Genomic DNA, 24,106 nt, shown 5'->3' on the forward strand with positions numbered 1-24,106 from the left:
TTTACGGACCGCCATAATATTATAGTAAAAGAAAAATACGGTTTTGCGCTGCTATTCTAGAGATTACGTTAATCCTACTCATCCTTTTAGCTGTCAGCTGATTGTCGAGTTGGAAGAAAAAGAAAACATAGCCATGGCGGCAGAGATTCATTCGAGGCCTCAAAGCTCAAGACCAGTTCTTCTAAATAAGATCGAAGGACATTCTGACGCGGTCAATGCTGCAGTTTTGATACCGAAAGAGGACGGCGTGATCACAGTTAGCGAGGACAGGTAGATTGGCTGACGCCCCATTAGCTAGCGCGCTAACTGTTATCCAGACAATTGACTGACAATTGTTAGCCTACTTACTAGGTTATCATTTGCCTGGGGACCAGACGGTGAATTTTAAAATACACCGTCTGGAACATCATGACAGTGTTTGATTCTGGAAATGGTTCTCTACAAGCAAGAATGTGGAATACAATTATTTGAACTTCCTCTGCCGATTGTCCGTGATGTTGGTCCTTTAGCTGTTCGAAATATTTGACAAAATATCCACAGGAATGTATTGTTTTGTCGACTTTTTACAACACCGGTACTGACGTTGAGATTTCTAACACCGCTAAGACCATAGAGATCCTATTAAATTACTAGAGGGGCTAGCTACAAAGATTTGTATAACTAACCTACGATTGACCAGAGCCTGTCTTTCCAATGGGAGCAAATTAATCATAGTGGACAGAACGAGCAAGGAGGTGGGCAGAGCCAAGTACGAGCTAGTGAAATCCTATTGGCCCGTTTTAGTCTTTATTTGCATATTTTCGTCAGGGAATGCCTACTCTGAAGTGCGCATATGTAATAACTCGATTCGCCCTTGCACGCTAAACAATGCATTTTTTAGACTTTACCCTTTGGCAAAGGGTAAAGTCTACAAAACACAGCTAGGCCAAAATTCGTCTCGTTCCATCTTTTCCCACTGTCAGACACTGGGCTTCCTTCCATCACCATATTTGGTAGTGAGTGGAAACGCCAACCGGATGCTTCACATTTATACATCTAATGAAATATCTGTCTCATTGTTCTATCTGTGATAGCTATGTCATAAACCCTCAAAGTTCCATTAATGGGTCGAAAATGGAAGCCATCCTCCTCGGGGAGAAATCCAAAAACCAGTCTAATTGGAATGAATGGCAGCTGAGGCATAAGTGAGGTGTGGTGTATCAGAAATTGTGTAATATAATTTTTGTCAACCTAAAATATTGTCATAATTTTAAATACAGTTTATACATCTTTTATACACTTCTGTATAAATAGCCTCAAAAATATATGTAAACTGACCATACATTTCTCAAATTTATTTTTCTTGGAAAGCTGTGAGTGCTATTACTTTTTTTTTAAATCACAGGAACAATGAGAAAATATGGAAAAATAAATAGTGAAATGTTATTTATATAAAGCAGCCCGTGTAATCATCTGCCTGAGAGTAGCCACAATCGGACCAAGCCCCAAGTAATACATTTGGGCCAGATAACTCGCACCGGAATCGGCCGGAGCTCAATTCCCGCATCCTAGCCATAAGTAATGCTGCTGAGGTCGGCCCAAACTCGGGCCACATGACGTCGGCCGAGTCTGACTCTCAGCGGAGTGCCCCGACTCTCAGCCGGAATCGGCCCATATCCACTGCTAGCTGGGATACAGTGCAGATCAATTCTTAACATTTCATTGTTTTACACCTTTCTTATCACTGCACTGGCAAACCATGATTGACCTTTGGACCATCATAATTAGGTTACTGTCCATTTTAGTATTCTAATTCTATGTGCAAGATTTTGGTTAGTATGCATGGTTTACATGCGTTTACTTTTGTCTTGTGCCTTCTGTCATGAGCAAAACACATTGATTACCACACACACAGACCCGCGTCTGTTTAATCATACATTCAGGTGGATATTTTGTCTAAAATTTTGATCTATTGAGGGACCAACACCACAGACCTTTGGAAGAGTAAGTTTAAATAGAATTTTATTCAACATTTGTGACGGACAAGGGACGTTTAGGATTTCTCTATGTAAATGTGCGTGGCGTTGTCTACATAATTTGATGACATTGCCACGTTCCGTGGCTAGGTTATTATCAAACTGACCAAACAGCTTGCTGTCCTCTGCCTAAATAGCCTGTAAACCAATTATTTCTATTTACACTAGATGACTGTTCTGAAGCCACCGTGATCCATCTTGGCACTCCCCCACAGTTGTAATAAACATTTAGGAAACTATACAAAATGTATTTCGTTAAGGCTACCTTTGTTTTTGCCACTTTTATTTGATTACAGATACCTTTTAATGCACATTTTGTTTAATTGTGTTATGTGAGCTTAACAAAACATGTTCTTTTTTTAAGTATCATTTTTTGATAATACTAATGTTACTGTCCCCCCAGCTCTTGAGCTGTCTGTATCCTGGTGGTTATTTTTTTAAAGAAACTAAATATGCTTCTCGGCATCTCTGCTAAAATCTGTGTAAAGGATTGAAAGCGATGGGAGCCTTATTCAGTACATTTAGTCATTAATTTCTTGCTTTTCTAAAGTCTACCAACCCTTGCCAGCAGGCATGCCAGCTAAGATAGTTAGACAAGCTAGCAAAAAATGAAACAAAATAAAGTGTGTGTGCATTAGTACTAGTCAAATATTTGGACACACCTACACATTCAGCTCTAATGAACTTATCCTCTGGGTCTTCCTTTCCTGTGGCGGTCCTCATGAGAGCCGGTTTCTTCATCAGCGCTTCATGGTTTTTGCGACTGCATTTGAAGAGACTTTCAAAGATCTTGACATTTTCCAGATGAACTGACCTTCTTGTCTTAAAGTAATGACAGACTGTCGTTTCTCTTTGCTTATTTGAGCTGTTCTTGTCATAATATGGACTTGGTCTTTTACCAAATAGGACTAAATTCTTATACCACCCCTACCTTGAAGGAGTCAAAAAGTCATTTTTTTTCCAAAACATTCAAATGAAATACTAGAATGAAATTCATTCCAATGGAGGCATGCTCCTTCTGGGGAGTGCCAATATGGCCGACCGATGGCTTTAAAGCCTCTCTTTGGCCAATACATAGCATCAGCAATCAGGGGTTTATATACATTATTACTGTAAACAATGGCTTGTTGCGGGAATCAACTTCGCTCCAAGAGGCAACTGCCTAAACAGTTTACAGCTTTTGTAGGTGTTAGCTATAGCAAATAGTGTTTCTTTATTGATTTAGCAAGTTCGCTAGCTAATAGGTATGGAATGCATATCCTCAGGGCATAAAATTGCAATTAGATACTTTGATTTTATTGCGATTCGATTTTCCAAACATATTGTTCAGAGGGATGAGGAGAGCCATGAGAAAATTTGTTTTGATCATTCATGGAAATAAGTGCTGAAAACCAATGGGCTCCCTATTTAAAGAGGTAGAACAAGCTATGAAGGAACAATACTGGAGGTTTGGTAGAGTAAACTAGCACAAAAATAATATTGTGATATTGTCAAAACGATATGACTATATCGTCAAAAATAATACTACTACATACCCAACCCAACGGTCACCATTATTTGAGACTTTAAATTAGGGGTATGCACTGTCAATCAATTGACAAGTGTTACTGCCACCTCCAACCCCAATTGCAGTTGAAAATGGTTTTGTTTTGAGCCATTTTGTCACCCCCTGACCCATAACCACTCTATTTAGACACAAAAGAGAGATGTAAGCCTAAACACCTTCCTCCAAAAAGTAATCCATAAATGGAGTGAGTAGAGTGAGTAGCATGGACACTTCTCTGGAGCGGGTGGCCATCTCTTCTGGTCAACTTTAGGGCACCAGGCCTAGATCAGAGCAAATTCATGTTAATAAACAGATCACTGACCATTTTGAATCCCACTGTACCTTCTCCGCTGTGCAATCTGGTTTTCGAGCTGGTCATGGGTGTACCTCAGCCACGCTCAAGGTACTAAACGATATCATAACCGCCATCGATAAAAGACAGTACTGTGCAGCCGTCTTCATCGACCTGGCCAATGCTTTCGACCTTGCCAATCACCACATTCTTATCGGCAGACTCAACAGCCTTGGTTTCTCAAATGACTTCCCCGTCTGGTTCACCAACTACTTCTCAGACAGTTCAGTGTGTTAAATCGGAAGGCCTGTTGTCCGGACCTCTGGCAGCCTCTATGGGGGTACCACAGGGTTCAATTCTCGAGCTGACTCTTTTCTCTGTATATATTAGTGATGTTACTCTTGCTGTGGGTGATTCTTTGATCCACCTTTATGCAGACGACACCATTCTGTATACATCTGGCCTTTCTTTGGACACTGTTAACAAACCTCCAAACGAGCTTCAACGCCATACAACACTCCTTCCGTGGCCTCCAACTGGTTTTAAATGCTAGTAAAACTAAATGTATGCTCATCAACCGATCGCTGCCTGCACCCGCCTGCCCGATTAACATCACAACTCTGGGTGGTTCTGAGTTAGAATATGTGGACAACTACAAATACCTAGGTGTCTGGCTAGACTGTAAACTCTCCTTCTAGGCTCTCATCTCCAATCCAAAATTAAATCTAGAATCGGCTTCTTATTTCGCAACAAAGCCTCCTTCACTCATGCTGCCAAATATACCCTCGTAAAACTGACTATCCTACCGATCCTCGATTTCGGGGACGTCATTTACAAAATAGCCTCCAACACTCTACTCGGAAAATTGGATGCAGTCTATCACAGTGCCATCTGTTTTGTCACCAAAGCCCCATATACTACCCACCACTGCGACCTGTATGCTCTAGTTAGCTGGCCCTTGCTACATATTCGTTGCCAGACCCACTGGCTCCAGGTCATCTATAAGTCTATGCTAGGTAAAGCTCCGTCTTATCTCAGCTCACTGGTCACCATAGCAACACCTACCCGTAGCACGCACTCCAGCAGGTATATCTCACTGGTCATCCCCAAAACCAACACCTCCTTTGGCCACCTTTCCTTCCAGTTCTCTGATGCCATTGACTGGAACGAATTGCAAAAATTGCTGAAGCTGGAGACTTATATTTCCTTCACTAACTTTAGGCATCAGCTATCTGAACAGCTGCAGCTGTACATAGCCCATCTACAAATAGCCCACCCAATCTACCTACCTCATCCCCATATTGTTTTATTTACTTTTCTGCTCTTTTGCACACCAGTATTTCTACTTGCACATCACCGTCTGCTTAGCTATCACTCCAGTGTTAATTTGCTAAATTGTAATTACTTCGCTACTATGGCCTATTTATTGCCTTACCTCCTCACGCCATTTGCACACACTGTACATATACTTTCTTTTTTCTATTGTGTTATTGACTGTACGCTTGTTTATTCCATGTGTAACTCTGTTGTTTGTGTCGCACTGCTTTGCTTTATCTTGGTCAGGTCGCAGTTGTAAATGAGAACTTGTTCTCAACTGGCCTACCTGGTTAGATAAAGGTGAAATAAAATGGTGGAGGTCATGCTTGGTCAATTGTACATTGAGGAGCAATATCCTGAGCAAAAGGTATAGAGACAATTGAAAACTCTGGAGCGACACCTTTCCCTGTCAACAATAGGATTAGCTTCTCATGGTTGAAGAGATAAGGAAAGTGTTTGAGGAAGAGAGAATCAAATAGTATGAGATGTTGGTTCAGTATTCTTTATTTTATACCTCATGACTGGACTGTCGTAATGGCACTGTACTCTCCTTTTGTGTCACGGGTCACAATGATCTTGTGGCTTGAGAATTTCATGGCGTTATAAAATTGTTGCAATATATGAACTGATGTTTTTATACAGACCTTTTCCTCCCAAGTAGCCCAAGTTCTAGTACTGTAATTCCTATTCACATTTGAGAGTATCATGCTGCACCTGTAGGAACGGTACCAAGAGGGCACTTGAAGTTTGAATATGACATTTCCTGTGTCCTATGTCCAGAACTATCCGGGTATGGCTGAAGAGAGACAGTGGACAGTACTGGCCCAGCATCTACCACACGGTCTCCTGTAAGTACCACAACCGATTTACAAGTAGGCTTTAGTTGACACATCCAGTAGATGCTAAAGCGTATACTACTGAAACAAAACATTGGCCATACATACATATTTTTCTTCTCTGTACTAGCGCCGTGCTCCTGTATGTCGTACCACCACGATAGCAGGCGCATCTTCATAGGGCAGGACAACGGGGCCATTGTGGTGAGTGAGCTAAAGCCTCAAAGATGACCCCATGCTTAAACCCTAGTCTGGCTGTGTTTGACTGGACTCATAACATACAATTCTTGTTCACACGGACCCTTTTTCCAATGTTTCCCTGCTTTGAATGAGAATCCAGCTACAAGTATGAAGTTACATAGATTAAGAGTGGTACTGGTAGCAGATCTTTATTATTGTTTGGTGGCCCTAACAGGAATTCCTTCTGTCTGAAGATTTCAACAAGATGAACCACGTGAAGACGTATCCTGGTGAGATCTGAGAGGGGGTTTCCTGCCTTTACAAAGCAAATGACAACAAAAAAGCTTTGGTGACGTTAGACATGATCTCTAGTGTTCAGTAATGGAGTCTTGTGTATCAGTAATGGTACAATGATCTGCTATTTCAGTGATAATTTCTCTTTAGTGTGTATTAGATGTGTGTATCTACTGGGCTGTGTTCTGCATCCTTGCCCAGTCCCATAGGAAATCATCTGCATGCCTCTGGGCAAATGTCCCTCTGTGGACTCAAACAGGAATTAGAGGCTGATGTCATTCCTGCTTAGAACACATGTATGCAAACACAGACCCAGACCCAGACCCACAGTCTAAGAGGAGAAAGTAATCATTGTCCAAGCAATCATAGCTTGATGATCCATCACCACATATTGGCTGATTATTATTATGTTATTACAGTCCCCTTCCCCCAGGCTCAGTGAATATGAGATCTGTGACTAACAGCCTAGCTATGCAGCCTGGACCTTACTCTCATCACTGGAAAATCCCTTCTTTCGGAAACTTGAGTTTTAAGCATTAGATGCCAACAAAAACAGATGTCACTGGAAGTTTCCAGCAGTTCTCTTTCAGCAGAGAAAATGACCCCAGAACAGAAAAGCTCCATTAAATGGTTGATAGTAATTTAACTCGCTCATACCTTTTGCAGAAAGTTGAATGTAGAATCACTAAAACATTTGTGCGTGTATGTATTTAACCCATTTGTGTGTGCTGTCTGTGTGTGTCTAGCCCATCAGAACCGTGTGTCAGACATGGTGTTTTCTCTGGAGAGCGAGTGGGTGGTGAGCACCGGACACGACAAGAGTGTGAGCTGGATGTGCACCCAGAGCGGCAGTATGCTGGGGCGCCACTACTTCGACTCCTGGGCCTCCTGTCTACAGTATCCTTCTCTCTGTGTGTGTGAGAGAGCTGGACAGGTGTCCGTTTCCATTGTGATGTTCATATTCATAAGAATTACTTCTTGGGGCAAAGGTCACTTCCTGTCTGTCCTATGTGCCCTTCCTCTGTATCTTCCTTGACTCCGTGTCTAGGTATGACAATGACACCCAGCATGTCTTTATAGGGGACCACTCAGGACAGATCACCCTGCTGAAACTGGAGAGACAGACCTACTCCACTGTGACCACACTGAAGGGCCACGAAGGTAAACGTATACATCACAGGAGGTTGGTGGCACCTTAATTGGCGAGGACTGACTGGCGCGGGATTAGTGGATTTGTATCAAACACATGGTTTCCATGGTTTCCAGGTGTTTGATGCCATTCCATTTGCTCTGTTCCAGCCATTATTATGAGCCGTCCTCCCCTCAGCAGCCTCCTGTGCTACACACACATGGACCCACGTATACTGTACATCTGCCTATGCACAATATGGAAACGGAAACTGCTCAAATGCCAACTGGCAATCATTTTAAAAAGAGGAAATGTTGGTAGCAGATTGTATGGCGCTATACTGTACCGTCATGCAGTGTGGTAACAGTTTTGCAGTGCTGTGATTTTTCTCTCACTCTGGTGGCCTGTGGTTTCTCTAATCATTTCCCTGTGATTCACCCCAACCTTCTAAAATCCAATACAATTTTATGTGTCACGTGCTTCGTGAACAACAAGTGTAGACTAACGGTGAAATACTTACCTATGGGCCCTTCCCAACAACGCAGAGAAAAAAAAAAGAGAAATAATAGAAAAATAATAACACAACGGGTAAAAGAACTTGGCTTTATACACGGGGTACCGAGCCGATGTTCGGGGTACAAGGTAATTGAGGTAGATACTTTTGTATATATTGTGTATGTGGACACCCCTTCAAATTAGTGGATTTGGCTATTTCAGCCACACCCTTTGCTGACAGGTGTATAAAATCGAGCACACAGCCATGCGATCTCCATAGACAAACACTGGCAGTAGAATGGCCTTACTGAAGAGGTCAGTGACTTTCAATGTGGCACCGTCATAGGATACCACCTTTCCAACAAGTCAGTTCGTGAAATTTCTGCCCTGCTAGAGCTTCCCTGATCAACTGTAAGTGCTGTTATTGTGAAGTGGAAATGTCTATGAGCAGCAACGGCTCAGCCTCGAAGTGGTAGGCCACACATTCTCACAGAACAGGACCGCCAAGTGCTGAAGCGCGTAGCACGTAAAAATCACCTGTCCTCTGTTGCAACACTCACTACTGAGTTCCAAACTGCCTCTGGAAGCAACGTCAGCACAATAACTGTTCATCAGGAGCTTCATGAAATTGGTTTTCATGGCTGAGCAGCCGCACACAAGCCTAAGATCACCATGCGCAGTGCCCGAGTAGTGTAAAGTTCGTCGCCATTGGACTCTGGAGCAGTGGAAATGTGTTCTTTGGAGTGATGTCATCTGGCATTCCAATGGATGAATCTGGGTTTGGCGAATGCCAGGAGAACGCTACTTGCCTCAATGCATAGTGCCAACTGTAAAGTTTGAAGGAATAATGGTCTGGGGCTGTTTTTAATGTTTCGGGCTAGGCCCCTTAGTTCCAGTGAAGGGAAATCCTTAATGCTACAGCATCAGTGACATTCTAGATCAGGGCTGCCCAACTGTTTTCCTGGACCTCTACTGTCCTGTTGGTTTTCAGTCCAACCCTAATTTAACACACCTGATTCTACTAATTAGCTGCTTAACAAGACCTAAACAAGCTGAATCAGATATGCTAAATTAGGGTTGGACTGAAAAGTTACAGGAGAGTAGATCTCCAGGAAGAGGGTTGGGCAGCCCTGTTCTAGATGATTCTTGCAACAGTTTGGGAAGGCCCTTTCCTGTTTCAGCATGACAATGCCCCTGTGCACAAAGCAAGATCCATACAGAAATGGTGGATGAACTTGACTGGCCTGCCCAGAGCCCTGACTTTAACCCCATCGAACACCTTTGGGATTAATTGGAATGCCGATTGCGAGCCAGACTTAATCGCCCAAATCAGTGCCCAACCTCACTAATGCTCTTGTGGCTAAATGAAGCAATGTTCCAACATCTAGTGGAAAGCCTTCCCAGAAGAGTGGAGGTTGTTATAGCAGCAAAGGGGGGACCAACTCTATATTAATGCCCATGATTTTGGAATGAGATGTTTGACGAGCAGATGTCCACATACTTTTGGTCACACAGTGCCCTCCACTAATATTGGCACCCTTGGTAAATATAAGTGAAACGGGCTGTGAAATAAATGTCTGCCGTTTATCCTCTTGGTCTTTCATTAAATATATTCACAAAAATCAAACCTTTTAATTGTAGTAAAATGATTGGGAAAAAATGCATGTGAAATAAATATTTTATATGTGTGCTACAATTATTGGCACCCCTAGAAATTATTGTGTAAAATCTAACTGAAGTATATTCCCATTCATATTTTACGTTTTTAAGTTCACCTGAGGGATTAGGAACACTTAAGTGGTAAGTCATGACTTCCTGTTTCACTGGGGTATAAATATGAGGTGACACACAGGCCAAGATCCAATAGTCATCCATCACTATGGGAAAGACCTGAGAATGCAGTAATGATGTGAGACAAAAGGTTGTTGAGCTGCACAGATCAGGAAATGGCTATGAGAAAATAGCTCAACGGTTGAAAATGCCCATTTCCAGTATCGGCAATAATTTAAGAAGTTTAAAGCAACAGAAGATGTTAACAATCGGCCTGGAAGAGAACGTGTGTCTATATTGACCCCAACCACAGTGAGGAGGATGGTTCGAGTGGCCAAAAAATCTCCAAGGATCACAGCTAGAGAATTGCAGATGTTAGTTGGGTGTTGGGGTCAGAAAGTCTCCAAAACCACGATCAGATGCCACCTACATAACCACAAGTTGTTTGGGGGGGTTGCCATAAAAAAGCTCTTGCTGTCATCAAGCAACAAACTCCAGCGCCTACAGTTTGCCAAATGTTACTGGAACTTTCAATGGGACTGGGTTATATTGTCAGATTAGACCACAATAGAGCTTTTTGGAAACAATCACCAGAGGTGGGTTTGGCGTAGACAGAAAGATAGCCATGCAGAAAAGTACCTCATCCCCACTGTGAAGTGGTGGTGGATCTTTGTGGAGCTGTTTTTCTTTAAATCAAACCTCACTGCCTCTGCTAGGAAGCTTAAACTGGGCCGTGGTTGGAACATCCAGCAGGACTATGATCCAAAGCACTCCTCAAAATAAACACAAAATGGTTAACTGACCACAGAATCAAGGTTTTGCCATGGCCATCCCAGTAGACCTAAACCCCATAGAAAACCTGTGTGATGAGCTGAAGAGGAGAGTCCACAAGCGTGGACCTCGGGATCTGGAGATACTCTGTATGGAGAAATGTTCTGCGATCCCTTGCCATGTGTTCTCCAACCTCCTTATGCATTATTATAGGAGAAGACTCAGTTATCTTGGCAAAGGGAGGTTGCACAAAGTATTGAATGAAGGGGTGCCATTTTCTGATATTTGACTTTAAAGCTTTGATTTTTGTGAATATTTTGAATTAAATCATTTTTTTCACAGCCCGTTTTGCTCATATTTACCAAGGGTGCCAGTATTAGTGAAGGGCACTGTACATATAGGTATCGATAAAGTGACAAGGCAACAGGATAGATAATTAAGCAGTAAGTCCCGAGGGGGTGTGGTATATGAACAATATACCACAGCTAGAGGCTGTTCTTATGCATGACACAGTGCGGAGTGCTTGTATACAGGCCTTAGTCGTGGTATATTGACCATATACCACAAACCCACGAGGTGCTTTACTGCTATTATAAACTGGTTACCAATGTAATTAGAACAGAAAAAATAAACTTTTATCTTACCTGTGGTATAGAGTCTGATATACTATGGATCTCGACCAATCAGCATTTAGGCTCAAACCACCCAGTTTATAATAAACATACCATGGCGTTGTTGAATACTCATTTCGGATTGGCTTGAAGGGCATTCTAGAGCATGCATTATTTCCGTATAACTCACGGTAGAATTCAATCGCTATAGTTAATTTTGACATGTTCTATGTTTTGAGCCTGAATAATCAACGAGGGGCTATGTGTTCAACGGTAACTAATGCAACTCCGCGGAAGGTAAGTTCTACTCTGCTAACGCATCGTGGAACACACATTCCATGTCCTTCATTATTTTCCATTGAACGCATAGTCCCTCGTTGATTATCCTTTACATAGCCGTGGTGTATGTGACTCAAAAGAGTGAAAAAAGGGTAAATGCAGATAGCTACCCGGAGTAACTATTTAGCAGTCTTATGGCTTGGAGGTAGAGGCTGGGATGTTCTGGGTCCTGTTGGTTCCAGACATGGTGCGTAGGTACCGCTTGCTGTGCAGTAGCAGAGAGAACAGTATGACTTGGGTGGCTAGAGTCTGACCATTTTTTATGGCCTTCCACTGACACCTCCTGGTATAGAGGTCCTGGATGGCAGGGAGCTCGGCCCCAGTGATGTACCCTCTGTAGCACCTTGTTGGGTGCCAAGCAGTTCCCATACCAAGCAGTCACACTACCAACCACCAGTCTGTGTCATAACTTCCTGTTCACACCCCCCTCCCCCATTTCTCACTTCCTATTGTCCTTTTGTCACCCCCCCCCCCCCCCCATTTCTCAGGTAGTATTGGAGCTCTGTGGTGGGATCCTGTTCAGAGGCTTTTGTTCTCAGGAGCGTCGGACCACAGTGTCATCATGTGGGACATCGGGGGCCGCAAGGGACGAACACTACTGCTCCAGGGCCACCAGTAAGAGGGAGGGAGTGTGTCATCCAGGTCATATGCTTGTCAGTAGCAGGGCTCTGTAGGTTAGCACCAGCTGTCACAGGGAGCTGTTCACCACGTATTGGTTTATGTTCTGTGAACTCCTCAGATGGCGTAGCTATCAGACCAAGTCAGTGGAGTTCCTCTGAAGTTCTGTCATTATGTTAATACAGTAAATGAGTCAGCTGTCTGGGATTCTTTGGAAGATCACTCTGAATATGTTCTATGTTATTCCTTCTCTCTTCCTCTCTCCTCCCCGTCTCCAGTGAACGAGTGCAGGCGGTGCGCTACCTGCAGCTGACCAGACAGCTGGTGTCCTGTTCTGCAGATGGAGGTGTCACAGTGTGGAACATGGACACTCCCAGAGAAGAGGTAGGTACAGTATGTCAGGAACCAGGAATACATCTCAATACCTCTTCACCTTCTACTCTCCTTAGAGTAAGGGTGGGCAAACATTCAGGCCCCAAAAAATAGAACAAAAAACATGCCGTAGGTTGCCCACCTCTGCCTTAGAGGCTGCTGAACTCTCAATCTCCTTGGTTACGGAGCATCACCAACTCCCTACTGCCCTCTGGTGTTAAAAGTTCAATACTGCTACAAAGTAGCAGCTCTCTCTCTCTGTTCCTGCTTGACTCTCTCTGTTCCTGCATGACTCTCTACAGGCTCCTCAGTGGTTGGACAGTGACTCGTGTCAGAAGTGTGAGCAGCCTTTCTTCTGGAATGTCAAACAGATGTGGGACTCAAAGACGATTGGTCTTCGGCAGGTGAGAGAGCAGGCAGCCTCTGGTATAGTCCAGAGCCTTGTATAGAGACTATACTACATAGCCATTACTGTTGTAAGAATTGCCTTGTAACTGTATAATACTAATGGTAGAAATACAGGAACTAGGAGTGATCAGTCCATATTCTTTGACCCTTGGCTAACCCTCGTGTTCCCTGGTTCAGCACCACTGCAGAAAGTGTGGCAAGGCGGTGTGTGGGAAGTGTAGTTCCAAGCGCACTACATACCCTGTGATGGGCTTTGAGTTCCAGGTGCGCGTGTGTGACACCTGCTACGACACCGTCAAGGACGAGGAGTGAGTAATAAAAACATGCCAAAACAAACAAACTAAGTCGCTCTGGGTAACAGTGTCAGCTAATTGACTCAAATGTACTGTCAATATAATAATTCTGTAACGGAGTATAATAAAAATGTGTGACTCAGATTTATTTTTGTCTTCTTCATCCAACCCCCTTATTCCTTGCTACTTGTTGTCCTCACGTACCACGTTGTCTCATCTTCCAGTCGCACTGCGTTAGCAACGTTCCATGAGGGGAAGCACAACATAGCCTTTATGGACATGGACCCTTCCAGAGGCCTGATGGTGACCTGTGGCAGCGACCGTGTCATCAAGGTCAGACATACTATCAGCCCAATCACTCACTGGTGGTCAGATAGACAGTCCCTGATCATTGGGGATTAAACTCAATACTATTACATTTTTTTAAATATGCTTGGAAAGTGAAAATGTTCTAGAATGTCAAAAAGTAAACATTAATAGAGACATCTTGCAATTTTAGAGACGGCATCGCCTTTTATTAGTGAAGAGATTTACAGTGGCTAGTTAACAGTAAGTAAGTGAATTATTTCACCCCAAAGTTAGCCAAGATTATTAGCTAGCCAGCTAAAATTATTTACAGTTAGAAAAATAGTGTAGAAGAGATTGCTAACTATGTTAGCTCTGCCTTGTCTCCAAACATTACATGGTGTCGGTTGTTTACATTTCACCATTGGGACGTGCATCCGTGCGTATCCACTTTCTTTGCGTATTAATGTAATCTTTCCATATTCATACATCTGTTTTTCATCTGACTTTACTGACTCTCTGATTGGCTCTTTCTTTCGACAGATATGGGACATGACGCAAGTGGTTGGCTGTAGCATAGCAACAGGCTTTTCCCCACGTTGATTAACCCCTGCCCCCGATCGGCCCCCAAACTCTGTCCTCTGCACTACTGACAGGTGTCTCTGTCCTTGGGACCTCTGTTGCAATGACAACTCCTCTGTCTCATCCTTCTGGCTCCTCTTCTCTGTCTGGCTGTTTCTGTTCTCTCACGTCCCACTGAACATTTGGTTGAAGATACGTGTGTGCTGTGTAAATGGGTGGGTACTGGTGTTGGTAACCCTTCGCTTGATTTGGTGTCAGTTTTGTACGACAGAAGTCTCAAATGTGTCTCAGGTCTAACTTCCAGTGTGTACCCATTCAGTGGAGCTCCAAGCTGTGTGTGTGTGTGTGTGTGTGTGTGTGCACGCGTGGAAGGAGCAGTGTTGGTGTTTTGTGTTGACGTATGTTAGACTTCTGTCAGGTTTCTTTGACAAAGTGGGTCACATTCCTCTTGCACTGTAACATTGGACTGCTAACACCATCATCCACAATGCCCTGCCCAACAGACACACAGGGCTCTCCTATTGGCTGGTGACTTCAACTTTCTACATTTGAAATATTGCAAATACTAACCATTACGACACTGCTTTTATATATGCATAGTGTGTACAGTATGAGATGCAGTGTACTTACCTCTGTATATCCCTCAATGATCATGAGGTCAGTTTCTCTCTTTCTCGCTAGTCCTTCTCTCTCCCCCTCTCTTGTTCTCTCTTCACTAGTTGGCCTTAAACTCACTTGTTTGTCTCGGAGGAGGAGATGGAAGAGTCATTAGCCGGCATGGCTGTACGTGCCCGATTGACGCTCGAGCCGTCGGCATGACAACCCTTGCCGAGCCGTAGGCACAGCTGTTCTCCCCCAGACATTGTCCAACTTCACCTCAGACACACCTAAAACATATTTTGTCAATTTTCTGTAGAGATATCACTTCTAGTCCTGATAACCAAGACCCCATACTCTATTGCCTTTGCGATAAGTTAAGATGAATTTGTGTATAATGAAAAACGGTGTAAGGTTTTGAACAAGAGGTTTTTGTTCTGCTTTTGCTCTATTTAGACAGGCACTTAGGTACTGAAATGGTACTGTATAAAAGTCAATGTAGCACTAGTTCCCGTGCATGCTGATGTTTTACACTGTTTCTTCTCACTGTGAGTTTGTGGGTAAAATTAGAAGCTGCTTGCATTTCCTCTAAGGCCTTAAGAGAGCGGGACGCCCCAAACTTTCTTGAACCTTCAAACTGTTCACGACTCTTGTCATATGTACGCACATACACACTCTGCTCTGTAGCATAGCTGCATTTTTCATTTAACCGTCACCCATGAATACTTTCAACACTATCGACTTGCTTCTAGTTTCTCTCACTCTCCCACTCTGTTTTGTTTCCAGAGCCCAAGAAGGTTCTCCACTGCACTGAAATGCACTAAATGTGGTTTAGAGAGCAGATGTGCTGTGCATTTAAAAAATAATAGTGTTTTTGTAAGTTTGCATTTCGGGGGATTTGCTTCGTTACGGCTCGAGTTACGTGGCGTCCTTAAACTGGTAAATATTTGGCTAATTTGTGGTAGATTAGACTAACGCTTGCCTTAAGGTAAAACTAAACATGACATGGGAGTTCCAACTTTTTTTTGTAATCCCATTCCAGGTTTGATCACCTAGTGTATAATATTTATATTTGTAGCAATGTGTTTCTGGTTGTTTACGTCATGTACACTTCATGTATAGGATGATGGTGGTGAGTTCACAGACAGGATGATGTCACTGAGAAATCTGTCACAGATATGCTTACCATGTCATGTCAGAAACATGACAGCTTTGGGAGATATGTTTATGTCACAGAGGTGTTGACATAAAGACATCACAGAGATACAGGGGTGTTGATGTCAGAGGGACATTGTGAGGTCATAGAAGCGGCAGGTATCCTAGCGGTTAAGAGCGTTGTGCCAGTAACTGAAAGGTCGCTGGTTCGAATCCCCGAGTCGATTAGGTGAAAAATTGGTTGACGTGCCCTTTAGCAAGGCGCTTCACCCTAGTTGCTCTGGATAAGAGCATCTGCTAAATGACTAAAATGTCAAGTACAGTCATCAGGGATGTGCAGTGTTCTTGGGGACACTTATACTACAGTACAATCAAGACTCAAGTTCAGCTTTTATTTATTGTGTTAGATCAAAAGAAATCTCTGGTGCTCTGTAAACATGACCCTAACCTTAACCCTCTGCGTTATAAAGGATACTTGGGACAGTTAACTGGAGTCCCAGTGATTTCTGCTCCCAACTAGATGAATTCCATTATGAGGAGTAACCAAGAGCCAGTAACATTTAGAAGCTAACATTTGTGATTCCCTCCACATATTGTTCCCACCACATTTGTGATCAATACTATTCTCTAGGTATGTTGGTTTGTAATGAAGTATAAGTCTGTTTGATGGGTCAATCCCATGAAGAAGAATTTATATACTTTTTACATGATTAGATTAGTTTTCATCATATGGTGGTCATACATGTAATTTGACTAAACCCCATCCACATTTTCACACAGGTATAAAATTGTAATATCTCAAACTGGAGCCGTATCTAGCAGAGCAGACTACTGGGAGGAGCTGTAGGAGCATATAGGCTCATGGCATTTATGGAATGGAGTCAAATGTGGTTTCCATTTGTTTGATGTGTTTAAAACCGTTTCAATTATACCATTTCAGCCATGACATTGGACCTGTCCTCCTATAGCCCCTCCCACCAGCCTCCTCTGAATTCTACAGTTTACGTTCTCTATTACTCTTTAACCTCTGTCATTTTATCATGTCATACTGCTCGTAAATAATCTTGTTTTTCCGACCATTGTTGTATATCTTTAATTGTATTTTTAAAGAGAAAGTCTTGATAATATTGACAGTACTGACTAGTCTCCCTGTGGCACTCTGTCACGGTGAAGAAAGAAATGCAATCTTAATAAAGAAATCCATTCAGACCTGTTAATAAGTCTATAACTCTTGTGTTGGATGCCTCCCGTCTGCAATACAGTAACAGTCAGAAAACACATAGAAAGCTGGGTTTTAGATAAGTGCATTTTATTTTATTCAAGGATGATATCACAAAATACATGACTGCCTACATTATCGCCTTATCTTTAAGCATATAATTATCTTATCACTTCCTCAAACTGTTTAAGTGCCCCTTAAACATCAATAGTATTAAATAAATATACCTTAGCTGTATTGGACATGTCAGGTAATGGTGTGGTTCCTTCCTTACCTCTTGGGTGTGAATAGGTAAAAGGCCCATCTACCTGCTGATAGTGAGAGGTCTCTTCATGCCTGGGCTCAGTATAACCACCCAAAGGCTTATACTACAAAGCAAGATCAATGATTTAGCCAGCTAACTTGCCAAAAATATTCTGAAATAAGCATGAAATTGGCATGGTCTAATTGACTCAACCAAAAACACATATCAAAGTTTAGGTTTCAATAGTTATTTCTGGTTGTTAATCAAAGTTAGCTGGCTAACTCTGATCCTGCTTTGTAGTGTATCCCTCTGGTGTTTGCCCTCCTGATGTTGTCATTTTGTTAATGTACACCATGTATTTAATCCGTTATGTACACAAGCTTTATAGACAACTTCATAAGGTTGTAATACTAAAGAAGCACTTTGGGTAAATTAGTTTGAGCAGAGTAAACCAACCAACCACGTGTTGTTAGGCTGGGCCCATAGCAACATGCTGTGATGTGATTTGTGGATGAATAAGGAAGTGACTTTGGTCACATCAGATTCCCATCTGATTGACAGCTTTCATTGAGTCACTGTGTGAAGTGGTAAAGCAACATACTGTGTTTGTTGGGTTAAATGTATAAATAACTGAAAAGTGCTTTCCCTATCAGCAGCTCAAAGGCAACAAGGTAAAGAACCCTTTTCAGGGAACCCTAAATCAGCATCATCACCATCAAACACTGTTCTGTTTTAGCCCTCAGTGCTGGAGTTGAGCATGTAGAGGTTACATATTAAATGTGCTCTGGTTCAATAAATATCTAAATTGTTAAAGTAGTGCAAATCAAATCTAGTAGGATGCCTCCTCTCTCCTCCCCCCTGACAGGTATGTGTAGACTGTTAGCTTTGCTGAACTGGGTCACAGAATACTGTGATACAGTACACTGGTTCCAGTGTATATATAGTACTGGTGGGGGGGGTCTTAGTGGGGCTGGAAGGTCTTGGCCAGATCCTCCATCACACTCATGAACTTCTGCTGCTCCAACTGGGAACTGTGGGTCCAGGCCAGGGGCAGGTGGGCCGACACCATCCTCCGATCTGACACACACAACACAATGTTTTACAACCTGGTTGGTTAAAAGATAAGCATTTACTATTCACGTTGTGATTGATCCATCCTATAGCCGTGTCAATGAAGTTATCTAGAAAATACAGTTCAAACAATACAATGTAGGCCTAGCTGTTGTCCGCTGATATGTATTGTGTAAATGCAGGGGCAGAGATGAGAGGGGGTGTATGTGTTAGTGACTCTATTGAAGTGATTCTTTGCTATCCCGCTGTGCTGGGGAAGGTTACTGAGGTCGCCACAATGGAGGAAGAGGGCGTGTGTCAGAGGGGGAGGGGGGGGGGGGTTCCACTGTACTCTGGTAGTATCTGGTACCAAGAGCTCCAGCTGCAGTGGACCAACGCCAGAAACCCAGCCCAACCCACCCCCGCTATCCCCAACCTCCAGTCTTCTCATGCCCCCAGTCAAACCACATAGACAAACACTTCATTCAGACAGCACTCATCTTCTTTCTCTCTCCTTTCCCTCTCTCTAAAGCCCTCCCATATGCTCCAAATATCCTCTTTCCCTCGCTCTATTCTTCTCTCTTTCTCTCTCTATTCTTCTCTTTCCCTCTCCTTCAGTGTCTCTCTTCTCCAATTCTGAGGTCCACTGTACACGAGAAGCCTGGCTGTTTTTAAAGAGCTCTTGTTTTCTCCAGAAGCACAGATTGAGAACGAGTTGTGAGGAGAGAGAGAGTGCGTGGATCTGACACTTAACCCATGACACTCTACGCTAGACCTCACTTTGCTTTCTTACTGTAGTTTTGTCTCTCTCTTCTGGTCATGACCTCTGATACTTTACCACAAAACACATTAAATCGCTCTCTGTAATTGGTAAACAAATGGGGACAATCCCATGCTTCAGACCATGCTTTACTTTTGTTTGTGATACTTTGTTTAATGGAGAAGTTGTGTGGTAAGTGTATTCTGTGTCTTTTACTGCCTACCCTGGAAGAAGCTTCCGCTGGGCTTGGTGGCGGCGGCTTCTGAGATGGCCAACCACACCACGGTGTCAGCCCCCTGCTCTGGGGTCCTCAGGCTGTCCTTCATAGACTGGTGGAAGTCAGGCATGGCATTGGCCACCGCTACAACTCCAGAGAGAGACTCATCAGTAACACATTTTATTTTAATAAACAATTGATCAGAATGTATTACGTATAGAATGTATAACTATTAGATTTGTATTAAAACGGCATCAGATATCTATATTGAAATTGACATTTACTAATGAGATTTACAATCTCCAAATGTGGATATGTGTTTACAATGTTGTCACACTTGGAACCAAAGCTGTTTGCTGCTGGTAGTTGTGTAGCTGTGGTGTATTGATACAGTACCTGGTGTGTCCACCCAGCCAGGATGCATCACTGAGAAGTGGATGTTGCTATGGGTTTGGGCCCACTGCTCTGTCATCACCACCTGTTGCCTCTGAAACACACACCAGTAGCTGGGATCAGTTCAAACACAAATCTCAAATGTAACATTTCTGACCAAATAAAATCAGCCCTAGATGATGTGACAAGCACAGACCAACAAGAGACCACCACATCATGCATTTACTATAATTGTCTCCAACCTTGTATGGATGTCTGTGTACCCCTGCTCCCCTCACCTGGTGCCGTGTGCCCCTGCTCCCCTCACCTGGTGCCCCTGCTCCCCTCACCTGGTGCCGTGTGCCCCTGCTCCCCTCACCTGGTGCCGTGTGCCCCTGCTCCCCTCACCTTGTGCCGTGTGCCCCTGCTCCCCTCACCTGGTGCCCCTGCTCCCCTCACCTGGTGCCGTGTGCCCCTGCTCCCCTCACCTTGTGCTGTGTGCCCCTGCTCCCCTCACCTTGTGCCGTGTGCCCCTGCTCCCCTCACCTGGTGCCGTGTGCCCCTGCTCCCCTCACCTTGTGCCGTGTGCCCCTGCTCCCCTCACCTTGTGCCGTGTGCCCCTGCTCCCCTCACCTTGTGCCGTGTGCCCCTGCTCCCCTCACCTGGTGCCGTGTGCCCCTGCTCCCCTCACCTGGTGCCGTGTGCCCCTGCTCCCCTCACCTTGTGCCGTGTGCCCCTGCTCCCCTCACCTGGTGCCGTGTGCCCCTGCTCCCCTCACCTTGTGCCGTGTGCCCCTGCTCCCCTCACCTTGTGCCGTGTGCCCCTGCTCCCCTCACCTGGTGCCGTGTGCCCCTGCTCCCCTCACCTGGTGCCCCTGCTCCCCTCACCTGGTGCCGTGTGCCCCTGCTCCCCTCACCTTGTGCTGTGCGTAGACCATGGTCCCGTCATAGCGGCCTATTTCTGTTTGCAGGTTCCCTGTCCTCAGCTTCTGGACCAGCATCCCTCCAGATGAAACTGTGATCTGAGGAGGGAGGGGAGACAGGAAACATTAAATAATCATAAACAGGAAGCACACTGAAGTATGTTTTTTTTGTTTGTTGTCAAATTACATCTATGAGAAAAACCACCAGTGGGTTTCAAACTCACCACTCTGGGCTCTGCACTCTTCTCCAGTAAGGGAATCAGTCCCCTGGTCAGGATATACACACCTAGAGATGGAGAGAGATGTGTTTCTTTCAAGGGGTTTTGAACGGAAGTGGTTATGAGCCTGAAGTATTCACATTAACCTCTGTCATTTACTCACCCATGACGTTACTGGCAAAGCTCTTCTCCAGCCCCTCAGCGTTCACATCCCTCTCACTCATGATGCAGCCTGCATTATTTATCTGTCCACGTCAATCAGTCAATCAATAATCCTACATTATGAATACTGTACACATGTAAAGCTATATAAAACATGGGAAGAACTGTGTACATTTATAGAAAGAGAGAGAATGATAAAATGCAGGGTGATGACTAGAGGTAGAAATATATGTTACATGGTTATCACTTTGATTCAAACGTGTTCAGCACTCACCAGTAAATTCAAGACTTTGTACTTCCTCTTGAAGGCCTCTGCAAATTCCCAAACCTTCCGTGTCTCTGATAGGTCCAGAATGTGGACATATATTTCCTGAAATTACATGATTATTACACTAGTTGCAGGGGTACAGAGCACAAGGTGAGGGGAGCAGGGGCACATTACATGATGATTACCCCCCCCCCCCTCCCCACACACACACACACACACACATTTTGAGGGTAAGAGAGAGGCCCAAACTCACTCACTTTATTTCCTGACTCCTTGACAATGTCAGCCCTGGCCTCCTCTGCTTTATCCTTGTTCCTGCACACCATGTGGACTGTACCACCTGGAAAGGGGATGGGGGATAACAGTAGAGCAAGAGTGGCTGCACCAGGGGTGTATTCAGTGCGGTGAAACGTGATGATGCTCTTCCTCCAAAGACACACATGTACTCACTAACTCACACTTACACACACACTCGCTCTCTCTCTCTCCTCTACAGACACACACCATACCTCTCTTGGCGATGGCCATGGCTGTAGCTCTCCCTATGCCACTGTTGGCTCCAGTGATCATGAAGACCCTGCCTGCCATGGACACTTCCAGGTCCTTTTCCACAAAGTGCTTGGCTGCAGACAGGAACGCACTCCTGCAACACACAAAGATAAACAGTCAGGTGGAGGCTATCCATCCACTGCTCCATTTCACAGGGTGGTAGAGGGTGACAATAAACCCCTTTCCAGTTGAAATAATTCATTGAATGATTGATGGAAAACAGAATAAAAGAAAGTAGGTCAGTGCCAGTGCACATAGATGTCCTGGGGTCAGATATGGTCAGAGTGAGGAGACAGCATCTAAAATTGAACAAATTCCAAACAGTTCAGATATTCAGTGAGCAAGACAAAGGTCTGACAAAGGGAAAGACTGTCACATCATCTCTTAGGTAATGTGAGAAGGAGAGAGGAGGCGGTTCTGAGGCCACCGCTGGTGACAGCTACAGCAGCCTGTGTGCCGCGTCAAGGGGTTCAATGGCAGCCATTGTTCCCAATGGGGGATGAAGGGAGTAAGGCAGCGCCGTACTTAGGGATTGTTTTGGGCTAAATGCATGCTCTGTTTGGTGGTATCATGCAGCGTAAACACTAGCGGAGTCAAGGGTCAGGGCGGGTAAAGAGACTGGTCTCTGCAAGAAAACACAACATTGAACAAAGGAAGTGGGGAATAAATGACAAAGGCACCTCTTCAGTTGGATTTGATTGCTTTGTTCAGAATGAGGAAGGGCAGTGTGTGATCTGATGCTATTTGTAAACCATTTATCAATAGTTCCACATGATGGCATTGACTTGAGCTGGTGGATATCCAAATAAGATTGTAAAGCTTTGTAGTTAGCATTAATGACCCAATTGATTAGTAATATGATGGCAAAAAGTCAAGGGTTCTTTAACAGTTTTGTCCATTTAGTGGTTTTGACACAACACAGCAGAAATGGCCCAGGCCCTATTTTACAGATCTTGGATCGGTTTTGCTATCCTAATGCAATACTTAATAATTGAGGGTAAAATAACTCAAATGACAGTGGTAAGCAATACAGACATGAATACATATGTATTGTACATACAAATTACAGGTCACTGATTGAGGCATTCAAAGCAAAATTACAGGATTAATCAAGACAGGGTTGGAACACTGCTTAACCAGTATTCTCCATCTGTTTAATTTGTTGATGTTTCTTTTTACCAGTGAACATCTAGAATCTACCTGAACCACTGTGATGTTCACAGAATGTTCACTGTGATGAATTTAATACTATCTTGCCAAATGATGAACACACATGCACAGAGAGAAAGAGAGAAAGAAAGGGAAATGAGAGAGAGAGAGAGAGAGAGAACGAAAGAGAGAAAATATACACATTGTTCTGGAATAGAAAATATTTATTTTTGAACATTCAGTTTTATACATTTTATCGATTTAGTTTGTAACTTGTGACATTTGTAGCCAGGGATTTGAGTCCATGAAATATCAAAATCAACTACAACAAATGTGTGCGTATGTGCCCAACAGATAGGATACCAGTGATCAATTGCCTACTGTTCTCCAGAGTAAATATATAAGCATCAATGTGATGATGCTGCTGCTGATGATGATGATGATGATAATGATGATGACAGAAACACCATAGCGGAGAAAATCTTACCTGGTGAATTCAGTCATTCCTTTCAGAAACCACGCGGAGTTGCGGTAAAGAGACATCGTTGAATTACCCATGGAATCCTCTCGTCCCGTCGTCCGTTATTGCACTCTCTCCTCCGGTTTTAACTTGGACCAAACCCACGTGTGTGAATTTACATTGGATGACACCTTCGGCCACCCAGCGGCGAGTTGGGATCAACAACTGAAGCACAATCAAACTCGGTGTCAACTGGTGTCAGCTCGACACTGTCCATGATGTCTATAGGCTTGAATTAATGTTAAAAAACAATCCTACTGAATCTCCAATAGGTTTGCATGGCAAATTCAGGAGTTGCATGCACAGCATTTCAAATTAAATTTCAACGACCGCATATTTCAGTAACAGAATAAAATTAAATCAGGGAATTATTGATAATAATTCTGGGGGAACTCAAATCAAATCAAATCAAATCAAATTTTATTTGTCACATACACATGGTTAGCAGATGTTAATGCGAGTGTAGCGAAATGCTTGTGCTTCTAGTTCCGACAATGCAGTAATAACAAGTAATCTAACTAACAATTCCAAAACTACTGTCTTGTACACAG

The 24,106-nt window shown here is 43.6% G+C and overlaps 2 protein-coding genes across 2 annotated transcripts; one reads left to right on the forward strand and one right to left on the reverse strand.

The window, feature by feature from the left end:
* The first annotated feature begins 62 nt into the window (after positions 1 to 62).
* wdfy1 (WD repeat and FYVE domain containing 1) lies at positions 63 to 17,122 on the forward strand. Its single transcript, XM_021588338.2, has 12 exons — positions 63 to 270; positions 5,951 to 6,018; positions 6,137 to 6,210; positions 6,422 to 6,476; positions 7,227 to 7,377; positions 7,529 to 7,641; positions 12,084 to 12,210; positions 12,492 to 12,597; positions 12,888 to 12,989; positions 13,171 to 13,301; positions 13,511 to 13,619; positions 14,115 to 17,122. The coding sequence occupies exons 1-12, from the start codon at positions 134 to 136 to the stop codon at positions 14,172 to 14,174; spliced, it is 1,233 nt and encodes a 410-aa protein (XP_021444013.1). The 5' UTR covers positions 63 to 133; the 3' UTR covers positions 14,175 to 17,122.
* Positions 17,123 to 17,197: 75 nt separating this feature from the next.
* Positions 17,198 to 23,670, reverse strand: LOC110507919 (dehydrogenase/reductase SDR family member 12). Its single transcript, XM_036965821.1, has 10 exons — positions 23,523 to 23,670; positions 21,847 to 21,980; positions 21,595 to 21,677; positions 21,344 to 21,439; positions 21,071 to 21,152; positions 20,914 to 20,975; positions 20,684 to 20,788; positions 19,792 to 19,882; positions 19,402 to 19,539; positions 17,198 to 18,445 (listed from the first exon to the last, which is right to left on the reverse strand). Exons 1-10 carry the CDS (start codon positions 23,591 to 23,593, stop codon positions 18,330 to 18,332), a joined length of 978 nt encoding a protein of 325 aa, XP_036821716.1. The 5' UTR covers positions 23,594 to 23,670; the 3' UTR covers positions 17,198 to 18,329.
* Positions 23,671 to 24,106: the final 436 nt, after the last annotated feature.

The sequence above is a fragment of the Oncorhynchus mykiss genome, chromosome 27 (genome assembly GCF_013265735.2).
Source record: "Oncorhynchus mykiss isolate Arlee chromosome 27, USDA_OmykA_1.1, whole genome shotgun sequence".
NCBI classification, from domain to species: domain Eukaryota; kingdom Metazoa; phylum Chordata; class Actinopteri; order Salmoniformes; family Salmonidae; genus Oncorhynchus; species Oncorhynchus mykiss.